Source organism: Nelusetta ayraudi, unplaced genomic scaffold, assembly GCF_046127955.1.
Source record: "Nelusetta ayraudi isolate G7.1 ecotype Tasmania unplaced genomic scaffold, CSIRO-AGI_Nayr_v1 ptg000109l, whole genome shotgun sequence".
NCBI classification, from domain to species: domain Eukaryota; kingdom Metazoa; phylum Chordata; class Actinopteri; order Tetraodontiformes; family Monacanthidae; genus Nelusetta; species Nelusetta ayraudi.
This window is the reverse complement of record NW_027466159.1, coordinates 966,140-983,695: the sequence shown is the minus strand read 5'-3', so window position 1 is coordinate 983,695 and position 17,556 is coordinate 966,140. Positions and strand designations below refer to the sequence as shown.

Below are 17,556 nucleotides of genomic sequence, written 5' to 3'. Positions count from 1 at the left end.
TGGATGGAGAGGGAGAGGATCTCGGAGGATTAATTGACCTTTAAATCAGAGGGAAGCTGGTTCAATTAGCTAGGGGAGGTTAAGGTGTGGTTGGGGAGGGGGTGGGGGGGCTAATGCATGTGCAACGACTGGGAGGCGAAAAATACTGAAGTGTCATAGTGTGAGAGAGAGCGGGAGAAAGAGAGAGTGAGTGGGGGAGAATGAGAGAGGGAGAGAGAGAGGAAGAGGAAGAGAGAGTCGGGGGGGCTGTAATTAATTTCAAAACGTGAATTAATAATAACGAAAACTCATGTGGTTGTGTTCCGTCTCCACTCCACACTCACTGTTTCCCGGCCTGGCGGTGCGCTGCAATTCCCCCGGCTGCAGGTGGGCGGCGCTGCTACATGTAATGCCACTGTCCATCCACACCGAGGCCTCCTGCAGCACCACAACAACAACAACAACAATAACAGTGACACTCGGCTCAGACTAACAACAACCCAGCGCGAGTGTGTGTGTGTGTGTGTGTGTGTGTGTGTGTGTTTACCAGGTCCTCTGAGCCCCATGTGTGCCTGCCCGTCCATGACGAAGCCTCCCATTGGCTGAGGGCCGTCTGGGCCGAAGGGTCCTGCCTGGCTCACTGGGTGGGAGGAGACTCTTTAGTGGGCCGTCCAGCAGGGATGACATCACAGCCTCACTCAGGGCGCAATAAATTGATGTTTTTTTGGGCTTTTAAATTTGTCATCTTGTGAACTTTATTGAAAATCTCCTTCGAGGGAAAGACGAAGATGCTGTTTTATTTTGAAAGGGGGGAAGCCCCGCCCCCGCCCCCGCTCCGCTCTGTGTTTACTCCCAACAGTGTCTCCTGGCCCACCACTTAGCACCATATTAATGCTTTTTGTGTGTGGGACGCACTGTAAAAATGCCACAGGGGCCAAAAGGCTAGCGGCGCTTTAGCCTTTAGCCTTTAGTGGCGGTTTAGCGGCGGTTTAGCTGGATTCCCAGTGGCTCTAATCCCAGGTTAAAACGTTCAATGTGGCGGTCAGTCAAAGCGATTAGCGTCTTTGTCCGCTAGCTAATCCTGTCAGGCCCCGCAGTACTGCGACCTCTTTAAACGACCATTTTAAACACGGTGCAGAGGGCCGGAGTGGGCGGAGCCACAGCGCAGAGGCCTCAGCTACGACTTGTTGAGTTGAAGCAATTTTCCTGTTTTTGCAGTGGAGATATGAGGTCCACTTTGTGGTGCTTTAGAGAGCTACTGTAGATAAGCACTAATTTTAAGGGTCAGAGGTCAGAGGTCAAAGGTCAGAGCCAAGAAGCCAATCAAATACATCCAGAACTCCGCCGCCAGACTTCTCACTGGTTCCCGCCCCTACGACCACATCACCCCCGTCCTCCACCAACTCCATTGGCTTCCTGTTGCCCACTGTATCCAATTCAAGATCCTCCTCCTCACCTTCAAGTCACTCCACAACCTGGCCCCTCCCTACTTGTCTGACCTCATTGTCCGTCACACCCCAAACCGTCCCCTTCGCTCAGCTGATGCTAACCTTCTCTCACCCCTTGCCATAACCAAGCACCGAACCCTGGGGGACCGGGCCTTCAGTGTCTCCGCCCCCACCCTCTAGAACTTCCTCCCCAAACACATCCGCAACTGTACCGAGCTCAACAACTTCAAGACTACCCTCAAAACCCACCTCTTCTGAATTGCCTACCCTACCTGAACCCTCCTACCCACCACACCTCCCAGCCCATATCTGCCCTCTCAACCCTGTCTGTTTTTAACTGATTTTATCTTATTTTATTATTATCTATTTTTTAATCGTTTTTAATTTTTAATCTCTCGCATTGTTTTTATTGTTATTTTACCTGTAAAGCGACTCTGAGCACCTGTAAGAGCGCTTTATAAATAAAAATTATTATTATTAAAGTCAAGAAGAAACAATCGTTTGAAAACTAAATGAAGGGTGTTGGTGAGAAAACTAACAAATAAAATAGACAAACATTTTGTGACGTGCACACTCAACATGCACTATGAGGGTGTACGTTGATGGTTCCGCTTGGTTTGAGCCGGACAGGAAGTGGCACTTGCCTGCTCGGTTGGACTGGTCGATCATTGGCTGGACGATTCGCCGCCGGGCGTTGATGAACCTGAGGAAGAGCAGGAAACAGGTTCAGATGTTACAATCCAAAAGCAAAGTCAAGTCAAGTCAAGTTGGGCTAGACAAGCTAAGTGAAGTTACGTTATGGTGAGTTTCGTAAACATATGTTAAGTTAATACCAAATATGTAAAGTAATGGTAAGTAGAGTCATGTTAAGTTGAACCAAGTTGTGTTAAACAATGGTATGCTAAGTTTAGTTATGATGTGTTAAGTTACATTCAGTTATTTTTAGTCAAGCTCGGCTGAGGTGCGGTCTGTTACGTTAATTTAGGTTATGTTACGTCACCTTATGTTGGGTTACTTACGTTATGTTATGTTAAGTTTAGTTAATCTAGTCGTCTGGCTAAGACAGTTTTCAGCTGTACCTGTTGACTTAAAAAATTGTTACTTTCTAGTACAAGTAACGTTTTGTGATTTCTGTGGATCAAGTTACCATTCAAAATGAGCAATTTAGCATTTAGCAAAAACACCTTTTACGACAATAGGGGCTTGAAAACTTGTAGCGTCAGAAGCTGAAGGTGCTAACCAGGTGCTAACCAGGCAGCGGCGGTGCGTTCAATGTCCTTCTGAGTCGTTGACTCTTCCAGCCATCATCCTGGTATGTGTGACCTCTGACCCAGCACCTTCTGTGACACTCCCGCCTCCCACCTCCCTCCCCCTCCAGAGGAAGGTTCTGGTCTTCCTCAAAGCTTCGCTGGCCCCCCCACAGTGACCCCCCTCATACCTTCCCCGTGTGATTTATGTCCTCCCCCTCTCCCCCCCTCTCCCTCAACACACACACACACCCCTCCTCTTCACCCCCGAGCCAGGAGGGACGGTTCCATTTCCACTTGTTCTCCGGGAGGAGGGAGCAGAGGAAGAGAAGGAACAGAGAGAGGAGGTGGAGGAGCAGTGGGAAGAGGGAGAGGTGGAGGAGGAGGAGAAGGAGGGGTAGGAGTAAGAGGAGGAGGAGGAGGAGGGTGGGAGAGGAGGAGGAGGTGAAGATCGGACTTCTGCTCACCAAATCAAACTGGCTGAACTGGATGAAACCGGTTCCCGGTTACCAGTTGACCTTCAGCAGGTTCTCTTGGAAGTTTTCGCAAAAAGAACCTCAGGCCCTGTCCACACGGGAACGTTGACGTTTTTTTTCTTTCCCGGGGTGGAAAAAAGTGGCGTCCACACGCTGACAGATGGAAACGGGACGGTGGCTGAAAACGATGTAACGCGTATGCCACACCGAAACGTGGCGCTGTTAACAGACGCTGACACAGCCACTGGACCCACGATTTAGAAAAGAGGGCATTTCCGCTACGCACCAAACACACAGAAAACAAAAACGGCGAGTAGCGGAAAAAAACGTGAGTCTGAGGTTTTGTGAGGTTTTGTAGTAATATTGCCAACAAATCTTGAAGCGCCTGCCATACAAAGACAACTCCGCTGGCCGCTATCGTTGTCGTTTGTGCCGCTGCATGCCGTGTTTTTTCCGGTCACATGACAGTGAGGGTGCGACGACGTCATCGTTTTACAAGGAAAAGCCGTTTTCACCGTCCACACGGCAACGATGTGAAAACGGCGAAACGGCGTTGTCAGATTCCTCTGTACCAATGGGAAGCCTCCGTCCGTTGCCCCCCCAACTCCCACCCACGGCCCCCCACCTTAACACCTTAACTTCCTGTTGACTGAGTGACACTTCCTGTTGAGGTGAGTAATGCAAAAAATAAAAATAAAAAATCAAGTCGGAAAGTCAGTTCACGGCAAGTGCAGCGCGCGCACACACACACACACACACACACACACAGCTTGTAAAAGGCCAGCAAAGCCACGCCCACCCGATGTCATTCTCAGGTCAGCCCCCACCTCCCATCACTCACTCTCCACAAGGGGGGTGTTTGAAGACACCAGTCCAGCTGTTTGCCATGAAAATAGCATTCACACACACACACACACACACACACACACACACACACACACACACACACACACACACACACACACACACACACACGCAGATATGTGTGTGTATATGTGTGCTCCAAACTCCCAGCGGTGAATCCTGCTGACGCCGTCTCACCTCCAATTAACTCTCCCATGAGAAGAGATCCAGGTGTGTGTTTGTGTGTGAGTGTGTTTGTGCGTGTGTGTCCTGCTCACTCACTCACTCACTCACTCACTTACCAGTTGTTGACCTGTAGGATGGTGAGGCCAGTGTCCTGAGCCAGCTGCTTCTTCTGCTCCTCGGACGGGTACGGGTGCTGCAGGGGGACAAGATGTAGCCGTTAACTTGCAGCATCACAGCAGGACTCACTGCTCTATTTTTCTGCTTTTTTCTGATTTTCTTTATTCATTCATTCATTCATTCATTCATTATAGATTTTTGTTCTGTAAAGCTGTCGTTGATTGCCGCTGATTTTTTTCTGTCTCATTTTTGTGTTCAAACTGTTGTATTTTTAATCGGAAGTGTCTTGTTTTAGGTTTTAAGTGTTTTTTTTTTTTTTTCAATTTTCAGTTTTGCTCGACACATTATGGAATAATGATAATAATAATGATAGAACTAAAATGATGAATAAGTAAAATCCTAAACACACAGACTAAAAAATACCAAAAATACCAAAATAAATGTAATAAAATGAAATAAAATAAAATAAAAACAATTTTGTTTGTCGATGTTTGGTCCATCTTTTGGCACAAACAGCTGCCGGACTAGACCAGTCTTGAATTTCATTGGCTCTCTCTCTCCGAGTCACACGACACAGTTACAAAAGAATTCACACAACATTTTTACAACCGTTAACTAGAGACGTCATTCAGGAAGATGTCCAGCAGTGCATGTGTGTGTGTGTGTTTGAGTCCCGGCTAGAGGTTTGACGCTGAAAGATGTTGACATGCTAACACAGAAATCACAACAGCGAAATTTTCGAAAACAATAATAAAAAAAACAAAACAAAAAAAACACCCAACAACATAAAAACCCTGGAAACCTGCTGCGGCCGCCGGATGAGGTCAGCCGTGTGTGATAAACGGGCCGGCGGAGCCGAAGAAGGTTCAGCAAGAGTTGGAGGCCGTAAATCAGCTTCCAGAGTAACAGCTGAGCGAAGAGTTTCTGAGTCTGGCTGACTGGAAACAGCTGCAGCGGCCGACACGGCCCTGACCTGCACAACGCCGCCGCCGCAGAGCTTCCAGGAGCTATTTTCACACCGACGACGACGTCAGAAGAAGAAGAAGAAGAAGAAGAAGGAGAAGAACTTTTTGTCTCAAAAAAAGTCGCTGATCCACAAGAGAATCGGAGGACCCGAGCAAGTGAGAAGGTCTTTGGTGTTTAATTATTAAAATATGGACTTGAAGTTAAAAAAAACAAAACAAAACAAAACAAACACAACAAAAATAAAAACTTCATCTTATCTTATCAATATTGAAAGCAAGAAACAAGAAGAACAGTTCAAATAAAGGTCGTGGCCTCATGGAGATCAGCTCCCTCACTGAGTTCAATCAAACACAAAGAAGAAGCGACGACATGGGGGACACACACACACACACACACACACACACACACACACACACACACACACACACACACACACACACACACACACACTGTTCCGTGCTGTGATGTGGGGAGATGCTGTTGTTTTTTTAATTGCCCCTGTAAACCAGTTAAGGGGTCGTAATAAGTCTATTTTGGTGAGTGTGTGTGTGTGTGTGTGTGTGCGCACGCGTATGCAAACAGGTTCAAAATAAAACTAAAAGGAATTTATTCACAGAAAAAAACTTTTTCAGTTGGAGGAGCCATAAAGAAAAATGCAGGTCGACTTGAATAGAGAAGAAAAGAACAACAAGTTGACATTGTGAAGTTTTTTTTCTTCATACTGGATCTTTTGTTGGGCTCCATCTGCAGGAGCTCCTGGTCATCATCGAATGGACGGATGCTCAGTCACGCCGTCGGCGAAGAAAGAGCGAGTCGTGATGTATGAGAGCACATGCTGCTGCTGTGTGTGTGTGTGTGTGTGTGTGTGTGTGTGTGTGTGTGTGTGTGTGTGTGTGTGTGTGTGTGTTGTCGGGGAGCGTGGGGGGGTGGCTGAGGGGTCAATAAAGGCGACCCCTGCAGGGCGCCGGGCCCCGCGGCCCCTGGGGATCCCTGTCACCGAGGTAATGGATGATGTTTTCACTGCCGGGGAGAAGTGGAGCGACATCGGCTCACACACACGTCTGTTTTCCAGCCGCCGCCACCGGGACGGGGGTTTGGTGGGCGGCGGCGGTGGTGTGGTGTGGTGTGGTGTGGTGGTGGGGGGGGAGCTCCAGCTCTGATTAAAACCACCTCGGGTCCTGACGGAACTCTGGGAACCGTCCGGAGTTCAGGACGGAGTCAAGAAAACATCCAGACGGAGCAGAAAGAGCCGTGTTCCTGGTCACATCTGGGGAGCCGCAATCAGCCAACAGTGCCAAAAGTTTCTCTCACTGGGCAGGAAAAACTGCTAATTATTCATCAGCCAATCAACTTGATCCGCTTCCTTTTGTTGTTGTCTTAAAGTATTAATGATAGAAAATACAATGTTCAATTAACAGGAGGGGGTCCGGAAGAGGTATATATGTGTGTGTGTGTGTGTGTGTGTGTGTGTATATGTATGTATGTATGTATATATGTACTTGTTATGTATGTGTGTGTGTGTGTGTGTGTGTGACACACACACACACATACATACAGTATATACATGATAATGGTAAATGGACTGCACTAATACAGTGCTTTTCCAGCACCTTCACGGTACCCAAAGCGCTTTACAATGGCCTCATACACCAATGGCATGGCTGCAGAACAAGAACATTTCAGACAAATGGCTAGTCGGAGCCAGGATTTGAACCGCCAACCCTTCGATCATCAATTCGCAGCCTGCTCTACCAACCACAGCTGGTAAGATTACTTTAAGAAAACCCTGTCTAAAATTAAATTTTTAAAAATATGCATGCTGCATGTTTCGGAAATTAAGATTGTTATTGAGTAACAATCAGAAGGATGGGGACCCCCACCCTCAAACCTGATGCATGTGCAGTGTCTCAAGCTAACGCTAATCGCTAAACAAGGAGACCGGAACTGTAACTGAAATGTTCTCAGTCGAACTGATGACATGTTTCCTATTAAAAAAAAAAGAAAGAAAAAACAGTTGTCAGACGCAGAAAAACCTCCCCTACTTTCGATTAATCGCGATTAATGGATTCAAGAATAAATCTCAGAAAACATCTTGAAAGGAGGAGGAGGAGGAGCCTTAAAGAAAAGCCTGATGATTGAAGGAAACCTTCATTTGTTCAGCAGACCAATCACGATTGTCATTGTGCAACACTTCCTGTTTTTGGTGACCATTCCAGCGAGTCCAGACCCAATCAGGAGCCTTCGGCGAGCTGCAGTTCTCGTCTCGCCGTCACCCACATCTGCAGCCCAGCAGCTGTAATAAAGAGCCGGTGATAGATGGATGGAGGTGTCCCGCTGACCTTTGACCCCGGGTGGTTGGCGCGAGGGAGGGGGGGGGGCCAGGTCATCGCCGGGGCTTCCTGCTAACTCATCTGTCCAGCTCGGCTCTGGAGGCCCATCCTTCAGGCGGGCCGACAGGGGGGCGGGGCCGAAGCCCAGCGCCCTCCACTTTGAAGTTTTTTTTTTTTTTTTTTTTAGAATTTTTTGTTTCTTAGAATCGCAGTTTTTTTTCTGCTCGACGTCTCGCGTGTTTCTGCCGTTTTGACGGAGCCACGCGCTACTACATAAAGCCCCGCCCCCTTTTTACCTGCAAGTGCGTTTATCAGCAGTGAATCACTTCAGGTGAACTTGTGTTGTTGTTTATTGTTTTGTCTGTTGTTGTTGTTATCAGTGGTCGTCTGCACCTCACAGCGGCTCAGGTTGCAGGGCGGAGGAGGGGTTTAGCGGTTTCTGAGTTTACACGGATCCGGGAAAGGCGGAGGAGCGTTTTCGGAAAAGTGTGGTTTCAGTCTGTGCGGTTTCATTGAAGACGTCGGCTTCGTGTAAACGCGAGGCCGAACCTCATAAATATTTGTGCATTTTCAGAGAAACTCGTATTTGTGTAAATGACCCCTCTGGGTGAATTTTTGTTCTCCACTGAAGGCTGAAGAAAACAAAGAATGTACAAAATTTCAAGACTTACATATATGCGTGTGTGTGTGTGTGTGTGTGTGTGTGTGTGTGTGTGTGTGTGTGTGAGTGCGCGTGCGCGTGCGTGTGTATGTGTGTGGGTGTGTGCGTGCGTATGTACATGCATGTAAAGCCACGGACGTAAACAAGCAACAGCATTTTTTCCAGAGTAGAAGTTTTTTTTTAGTTCTTGCTTCGGGTTGGAAGCTCTGAGCAGCCGGCAGGTTGAAATACCTGGACCCGGGGCCAAGGGTCAAAGGTCATCACCTCGGCCCAGGAGGAGAAGGTCACAGCAGCTTCAAAGCAGACAGGGAGGTCAGCGGGCGGACGGCAGGACAGAAATACCAGGAGCAGGAGTGGGAGGTCAAGGGTTTAGACCTCCGAGTGGATCTCAGAGTCCTGAAGGTCTTCAGGTTCCTCCTGAGAGTCGAAAGGTTCCCCCTAAAGGTCTTCAGGGTTCTCCTGATGGTCCTGAGGTTCCTCCTGATGTATTCAGGTTCCTCTTGAAGGTCCTTAGGTTTTTTCTGAAGGTCCTCAGGTTCCTCCTGAAGGTCTTGAGGTTTGTTTTTTCCACAGAATCTCCATATTCAGGCCACTTGGTATTTATGGTCATTCCACATGTTTCCAGAAAGGTGTCTGAACCGTTTTACAACTTAGATATGTTAGCATATACTGTAGTGCCCTAGCCTAGTTTCAAAGGATTTTTTTTCCAAGCAAGTTTTTTTTATTTTTTTTTAAAAAAAAGGGGAAAACCAAAATAAAAGTGCAGTTTTTTTCCTGGAGTAAACCAGTTGAGGTAAATTTATAGCGACGTCATTGGCTGACACTACACAGCTACACGAAGAAGTCAAACCAGCAGCAGCAGCAGCAGGAGCAGCAGAGGAAGTGAGCGGCCAATAGGACGGCTGCTCGGGGGCGGACCTACCGTCAAGTGCTGGAAGAGCCACGCCCTCAGGATGTTGGTGGCCACCTTGGGGAAGATTCCTCTCTTCTTGTTGTGCAGTTTGTCTCGGTCGGGGTCGTCGTCGTCACCGGTGCTGGGAGACGCCAGGCCGTTGTCAAGACCATCGCCTGATCACAGAGGAAAAATAAAAAAACAACCATGAGGTCAGTTGGCCGCACAGAGCAGGGGAGAACAGAACCAAACAGAACTGAACCGGAACAAACCAGGTTGTCCAAAAACACAGAAATACAACAAAACCGTCAGTCAGAACAAACGACTTGTCATTGTTTTGTACGACTGTACCGTAGGCAGCCACCAGGGGGTGGTGTGTGTGTGTCGGGGGCGTGTCTAAATTAGCCAAAAACAGCCCTGTTAGCGCGCCGCTCGACCTCATGAGGTACAAGTTGGAACATTTCCCCAGTCTGACTCAAACTGGCGGCCCCTCCTATCTCCCCAGCCTCCACACCCCCCATCCCCCCTCCACTGGACCGTGACACCCCGACATAATAGAACATTTCACCAGGAGCCTCCAGGAGCTCCGTGTATTCACTCGGCCTCCTCTGCTGCCTCGTTAATGAGCCTCATTTTCTCAGCGTGTTTCTTAGCAGCCGGGGAGGGGGATTTGGGGGGGGGGGGGGGGTCGTGGTGGTGGGGAGGGGTCATGGCGACCTGGGTCTGATTGTAGGGGAGGAGGGAAGGGGTAGGGCAAGAGTGAACAACGTCTCAAGAGTGGAGGCAGGTTCTAAAGCCTGAGAAGGTGGAAATAATCATAAAAATGACGCGTAACTCAATAAACAAGCTCTCGGCCTCATTAGCCGAGCAGCAGGCCAACCTGAACACCCTCCCCCACCTTCCCCCTTCCTAGCTCCGTCTACACTCTGTAACCCCGCCCACCTCCCTCGGAGGGCCCAGGAGGAGAGGGAGGGGGAGGAGGTCAAGCCATAGCGGCTAAATGGTTTGCGACGACACCTGTGAGAGCAGGACGAGTCAGTCGGCTGTAAAAACAGACCATGAAAGTTGTGAAACTTTTAGTCGCATGATATATTTGAAGGAGGTAAAGCTCAGAATATTTGTGGCTGCAGCTCAGATTATTTTCTCAATGAACGGCGAAAAAAGTTCTGTCTGTGCGGTTCCAGGGATTTTTTTTTTTTAGCCGTTTCACATCAAGGTTCCAGTTCCAGGTCTTCTCCAGATTGAACAAAAAAATAAATGAAAATCAGCGACAGACGCTCTTCGAAACGATGACTGAAGAAAATTACGTATTCCAGTCGACTGGTCGCTCATCTTTTCCTCAGATGAAGCGGCCTGGCGGGGAGCTCGGCACCAAGGCTCAACATGGCAAATCTCTCTGCAGCGCGACACAAAAACAGAAACACAACTCAGGGCACTGCCCCCTCCTGCTCTGCGCTCCTTAAGTAGTGTTTGTGCAAAAACTTTATCGTCCGTGAGCTGCTGCAGGACGGACGGTCGGACGGACGACTCGCCCAACACACTTCCACCACCACGCTCCATTTCTTGCCTTGGCAGTAGTGGGAGGAGCCCTGATTATTTAAATACCAATCCGACGCTCAACGGATGAGAAGCTCCCAGATGAAACTCAAAAATACCAAAAAAAAAAACAACAACAACAGGGGGCCGGATTCTGTCAGCGCGAGAGCGTGCAGGGGGCGGAGCCTCTTCTTCCACCAGATGTTTCTCACATTCGACCGCAGCCGACTGGGGGGAAAAAAACGGGGAAAAACTTCCAGTATGAATTCTTTGGAGTTCCACCTTTGAGGAAAGTCCCGGCTGAAACGCTTTCAGCGTGGCACCTTTGAGAGGGAAGGGGCGGAGCCACAGTTGGGGAACGTGGGATTGACTGAAACCAGTGCAGAACAGCGACGCACAACCACTGTGTCTTCAAGAACAAACGTCACGCTGACACACATCTGAGCCGCAGCTGGTTTCACAACCCTCTGCTCGGCTGCATTACACGAATACAATTTTTTTTTTTTTTTTTTTTTTGGGGGGTTGGGGGGTCCTAAACTCAGGCGCTGAATAATTTTAAGAAGGCGCACGGCAGCGTAGAACTGTAAATATGTCAGAATGTGTGGAAGAAAACCGCGGCTCTGGTTCCCGTTTTGGCCCACTAATGGACGCTAGCAAAACCACAGCAGAGGACTGTTAGCATTTATTGAGCTGGCGGTTATTACCTAGAGAGGAAAAAAAGAGAATTGTTTGTCACTCACTCACACACACACACACACACACACACACACACACACACACACACACACACACACACACACACACACACACACACACACACACACGCTAACGAGAACACAGGTGCAAATAAGGCACCACTGCTGCCTGCTAACGCAGCTTTACGAGGCCTTGCCGCTAATTAGCTGCTCAGCTGCGGTGCATTAACAGCGCATTAACGCGTGTCGCGCACGTCAAGCTTGCTGAGCTTAGACTCTAAATGTTGTATGTGGGGTTTTTTTTCCCCTCTTGGCTGCTGCGAACAGACAACATCTGCCCTCCGCGCGGCTGCAATGACCGTTATGTCGTCTCGTGGGGAGGAGGATTTTATTATTATTGCTTTACCCCTGAAATTGCTGGAGGTTAAATATTTTGTGTAAGATTATTTCATCATCTGATCATTTTTCAGACACTTGACACATAAATTTGTTTCTCGAAAACAGCGTTTCGACTTAAAGAGAAACCAGGTGTTGCGGTCTCACCTTGTTCGCTGCTGTTGTCACCGCTGTGAGACGTGTGTCCGCCACTAGATGGCCCTGGCGTGCCTGCTGACCGCACCGAGGCGTCGTCATCATGATCCCTGTTCCAGGAAATCTGCAGATCAGTGACAGTGAGTTGAAAAAGCCTCGACAGAAACAGGAAACTGCTGCTAGCTTGGAAACACCATCTGTGTATACATGCATTCATACATACATATATATATATATATATATATACACATACATACATACACATATATATATATATATATATATATACACACATATATATAGATACATAAACATATAAATGTATACGTATATATCATAATAAATTGTGGACGCAGACGATGGAAAAGTGATAACTCTGAAACAGCTGTCTCACCTGCTCCATGTTGCTGGCGGATGAGCGCAGGAAGTCTTCGCCGTCCGACTTGTTCCCGTCCCGGTCGTCCAGCACCAGGTCCACCGGCATCTTCCCCTTCAGGCAGCTGATGTAGCGGTGGCAGAAGTTGTCACACAGCTCGTGGACCTGAACACAAACACATATGTGTTTGGTTTGGGTTTTTTTAAGTGTTAAACTTGAGTTGGATGAATGTTTCTTTGATTTTATGTTCTGACCTTCTCCAGCTCCAGCAGGTGGAAGCGCAGCACCTGTATGGCCTGGATCATCTACACAACAACAGCAACATAAACAAAAACAACACAAAACAGAACAAAACACACTTTCAGTCAGGTGGCGGCGAGTGAAGACGGAAGAAACAAACGGTTGAAAAACATCTAACAACCCACCAAGTTGTCCAGCTCCGGATTGGACGAAAACAATGGTTTTTCTGTTCGGATCTGGACACACAGGACAAATAAATAGTAAGATATTTGGCAGATTTGTCAAATGCTGTTGTTGTTTTTTGTTTTTCATTTTAATGTTTTTTTTTTCATTCGTCGAAAAGTCGTTTTGCATAAAGCTGTCTCTGTTTTCAATTCATGGCTAAATTCAGCTCAATGAGTTTGCTGACGACACTGTGGTTGTTGTTCAGCTTCAATTTCAAAATAAAGACGTCATTCAGGAGGCTAAAGCTAATTAACCTTGTGAGTGTTTTTCCTTTTCTTTAAATCAAGTGCATGAAAAGAAAGGTGAGAAAATTTCTTTAAGCAGCGTTCTGTATTCTCCATAAAATAAATACATAAATAAAAAAATAGACAAGAACCTTTGCAAAGTTCGGGTGGAAAAAAACATAAAACAGATGACGCTAGCTAAAAATATGCTAAGCAAGGCTAAGCTAAGCTAAGCTAAGCGAGTTCTTGGCGACTCCTGCTGCGATGGGCTGCGGTTCAGAACATTCCGGAGTTCTTCTCCCTGAAACACTGCAGCTGTCGCCGCGTGTGCGACACTTTTACGACTGTTTACATTTTTCATTTTTCAAATTTCATGAACGACTCTCGACTCAGGGAAAGGGGATGGCCGGACCTGCTTGGAGAAGACGGCGATGTCCTCGCTGAAGGAGTCGGAGGAGCAGACGTCGGCGCCGGACCCGCTGCTCTCCCGCGGCGTGCAGGTGGCCAGCTCACATTTCTCAAAAATCAGCGCCAGCAGTGGGAACAAGGGATGTCTGAAGAAGGAGAAGGAGAAGAAGAAGAAGAAGAAGAAGAAGAAGAAGGTGGAGGAGAGGAAGATCAACCACTTGCAGCACCTCCAGCTTCCATCTGCTGAATTCAGATCCAGTCGGAGTCAAACTTGAGCGTTTTGACGGATGAGGAACGACAACGTTCAAAAGTTTTGGCTGCGACTGAAATGTTGTGATTGGCCGGAAAAGAAACAGCTGGTCAACGTCCCGGCGGACGGATCAGCAAAACAAAATAACTCCAAGAATTAAACACTGATGGAAAAAACAAAGGATCTGTCTTGTTCAACTAGAGATAAAAATGCAAACTAAAATCTTGTAATTTCAAGATTAACTAATCAAAACAATAGGACTTTACATTTTGGAGATATAAAATAAGAATGTCGCACTTTAAACTGGTAGGATTTAAAAAAAATAATAATAGGGAGGCAGCGAAAGGTGAAGAGATCGAGAACGGAACCCTGAGGAACTCCAGACTCAGAGTTGAAGTCAGAGTTCACCCTCAGTTCATTACAAATAAATCAGAACAAATCAGCGGCTCTCTAGTTTTTTGGTTTTTAAATCTGTAACTACCTTTAAACAATATAAATATATTGCACTTCTTAAAAACCCACAGATTCGTTTGACTTTCTGCCGCATCCAAGTTTAGATTACACAGTTTTTATAATTCAGGTTTAGTGCCAACAAAAAAAATTAGAATGTTAATCTAAGAAAGGCAAAGAAATTGATTCATAAATTGGACATTTAAATAATTAATATATGATGTGATGCTGAACTGTTCCTACATCAAGAAGGAAGAATCAAATAACCAGAAAATACAGAGATTTTCAGTCAACCTGCAAATTTTGATAAATTACAAAAACTCCCAGAAAACAGAAACACATTGAAATAATGTAAGTTTTTGCTATATTTACATCACTTTTTTTTAAAAATCTTTTCAAGCAATGTCAAATTTCAGTCAGCGGATTCAAACTCCTCTTTGTATTTTTCTGTCTGTAGCTTCTGTGAGTTTTTTTTTTCATGAGTTCCGTCCACTCATCCTACCCGTAAATGGCGTCTTTGTCCCTCTTGACAGAGTCACCGCCGCCGCCGCCGTAGGCCGACTGGGAAAACTGGTGGGGGGGGTAGGGCCCGGCCGACAAGTGGACAGCCTGCAGGGGTCGCTGGTGGGGGTGGGGGTGGTGGTGGTGGTGCAGGTCAGCGAAGGCACCGCCCACTCCGTCCAGCCCGTAGTGGGCCAGGTCTTCGTACTGGAGAGGAGAGACAAGGAGACGGGTGACCTTTGACCTCAGGGTGTGAGACAGATTAGCAGTTAGACAGCGAGCTTGCATTAGGAAAAACTTGTAAAGTAAAAATTATTAAAATAACGTATTGCAAAAAACAACAAGAAACTAATTCTGAAAAAAATCTCCACTTTAAAAATAACATGATACATTTTTTCCCCGTTTATGACCGAAACTTTAAATATTTTAAAAACTTTAAAAACACAAGGACGCCACAGAAAACGTTAAAGTTTGAAATGAAAAAAATTCTAATTTATGAGTGACGGTAAAACAGAGACTTTTGTCTCAAAAGAATGAAACAAAAACAAATGTCAAATCTAAATGTTAGATTTTTCTTTTTAAAAAAAGTTTTTTTATAAATATTTTTTTCTCTTTCTAAAAATAGAAGTGACAACACTAAAAACACTGTCAGCTGTTCACCTTCGTTTGAGCTCAAGGAGAAACATTTTTGATTGAAATCTACTGAAACATAAAAATGACTTTCCAGGTTCAGCTGAGAGACGTGAAGTGGCTTTAGCCTCTGACCGACTGAATGTAAAATCCAAAAACAGCACGACTCAAACCTTCCGGCTGCTCATCTTAAAATAATGTTCAAGGTTTTCCCCTCTTTTTTCATTTTCAGACGTCAAAACACAGATGCACATCTTGAATTCAGCTCAGCAAACAGACTCAAACACACACTGTTGTTAATAATTGAGCTACTCGGAGACCAAGAAAGACTTTAAACTCAAAATTCTTCAAACATTAAAAGCCATCCAGCTTATTTCAAATTAAAACAGCACTTGTCAAAAGTTGGTTTATTTTTCTAAAAGTGTATTTGTGTTGTAACTACTGGAGTTGTTATCACTGTGCCTGCAACACATTTCATGGAGAGATTTATGCACAAACATTTATTTTTTAATGATTTATATATTGAATCAAATTAAAGCAAAAGTGCTCAACTTTAAAAACTGTTTTAATCATTCTAAACATAATCATCTACATTAATGTATTAGTTGTCGCCCACTGATTTAATTTAAATAGTTTTAAAGCTTTGACATTAGATCATCTGTCGCAATGTTCATTTCTTTTGAAAAGGAAACTATAGAAGAGGCTCAACATCAACATCGTTGTCGTTGTCGTCGTTGCGTCGTGAATTTAAGATTGAGAAAACAACCGTCTGCAGAAAATCATTTGAAAATCCAGAAATAAAGATTGACTTTTTCTTAATTTATGGCTGCAGCTGATTGTTGCGGGATAAAATTGTTTCAATTTTCTAAAAGACAAACTGAATATGTCAATAAAAGTGACTAATCCGCCACTTTAACGTCGAAAGGAAAGACAAAAAAAAAAGTTATTGTGGGTTGAAAAAAGTTTTCTATCAATTTCGACTATTTTGACAGAATAAATTTGCCTGTAAATCATTTAAATTTAACAAACAATCATCAAGTTTTATTGTCTTTTAATGTAGACGATTAAAAAAAAAAAAAAAAAAAAAATTACCTGAATTGTAATTTTGGTGCTGTGCGTTTTAGTTAAAGTTCCGCCAGAGTTTCTGTCAGATTTCACAAAACCATCAAGCTGGTTTAAAAAGAGGTATGTTAACGCTCAATCCGATAATTAATTAAGAGGTCGAATGAATACAAAATTTAGTTCGATTATCAGCAATAAAAAAAAAAACAAAAACGCAATTTTCTGTTCGAGGCCAAACTTTGAACCGCAGCTGTAAAAATTCCCAAAAACATATTTTATGCCCAAACGACCGGTAGTTGAAGGTAAAATTGCAGTTCGTTTTAAAGGGTAATTTAGCATAACTGTGAGTTCCTCACAGACAAATTCATCAAAGTTGCGATGAAAGTTGGATTTTTACGCACCCGTTGCGCCATCGGCCCCGTCTGTCCGCCCGGAATCCGGCTCACTCCTACGGGGCAAAACACATCCACGTCCCCGGTAACCGAACCGGAGCGTCACCAACTAGACAGACAACCTGGACCGGGCAGCAGCCGCGGGTCCTGGCGGCGCTCCGGTGAACCACCGGCGGGGAGGAGGGCGACCCTCCGCCGGCAGCAGCAGCCTGAGCAGCAGCAGAGACCTCCGAGCGGCTCCGAGCAGCAACAAGACGCCGCTCACTCCGCGGGCACAGTCCGACCAGAGAGCATCCAGGAGCGGGCAGGGCAGCAGCTCCGAGCCGAGCCGAGCCGAGCCGAGCCGAGCGGCGCTGTCTTCTGGAGGAGCAGCGCTTCAAATCCCCATCGCAGCCCCGGAGAAGCAGCTTCCTCCTCCTGGAGAGGAGCGCAGGCCGAGTGGGTGAGGAGGGGGGAGAGGAGGAAAGGGTGGGGGTTGGGGGTTGGGGGAGATGGGTGTGTGTGTGTGTGTGTGTGTGTGTGTGTGTGTGTGTGTGTGTGTGTTTGGGTGGGGGGCTGTTTTCTTCAATTTAAAGGAGCAGAGAGACTCACTGCCAGGGGGCGTGTGTGTGTGTGTGTGTGTGTGTGTGTGTGTGTGTGTGTGTGTGTGTGTGTGTGTGGTGCTGATATCTTGCAAACATCACAGCGTTAAAAAAAAAAAGAAAAAGAAAAAAAAGAATGCAAATTGTCAGCAGCCCTTTGGACCGGACCGAACCGAACCGAATCGAGACAAAGCGAACCATACCAGACAGAACCGAATCGAATCCGGCTCGTCCCGAACCGCTCCGGCTGTTCTCAAAGTTTTACAGTAACCTGCGCTGAAAGCAGCAGGAGAATCTGTCAGCATGATCA

General features: G+C 46.2%; 1 protein-coding gene across 1 annotated transcript; it reads right to left on the bottom strand.

The window, feature by feature from the left end:
• Positions 1-323: 323 nt before the first annotated feature.
• On the bottom strand, positions 324-17,103 carry meis1a (Meis homeobox 1 a). Its single transcript, XM_076048967.1, has 12 exons — positions 16,675-17,103; positions 14,583-14,788; positions 13,385-13,526; positions 12,709-12,759; positions 12,538-12,588; positions 12,302-12,448; positions 11,920-12,031; positions 9,176-9,321; positions 4,296-4,372; positions 2,068-2,130; positions 527-615; positions 324-417 (listed from the first exon to the last, which is right to left on the bottom strand). Exons 1-12 carry the CDS (start codon positions 16,684-16,686, stop codon positions 380-382), a joined length of 1,134 nt encoding a protein of 377 aa, XP_075905082.1. The 5' UTR covers positions 16,687-17,103; the 3' UTR covers positions 324-379.
• Between the last annotated feature and the right edge of the window lie 453 nt (positions 17,104-17,556).

Coding starts and splice junctions, on each gene's coding strand:
- meis1a (XM_076048967.1), bottom strand. Junction 9,322..11,919: donor TGACAACAGCAGCGAACAAG/GTGAGACCGCAA, acceptor CTCTGTGATCAG/GCGATGGTCTTGACAACGGC. Junction 4,373..9,175: donor GGCTCTTCCAGCACTTGACG/GTAGGTCCGCCC, acceptor GTCCCCCTGCAG/CACCCGTACCCGTCCGAGGA.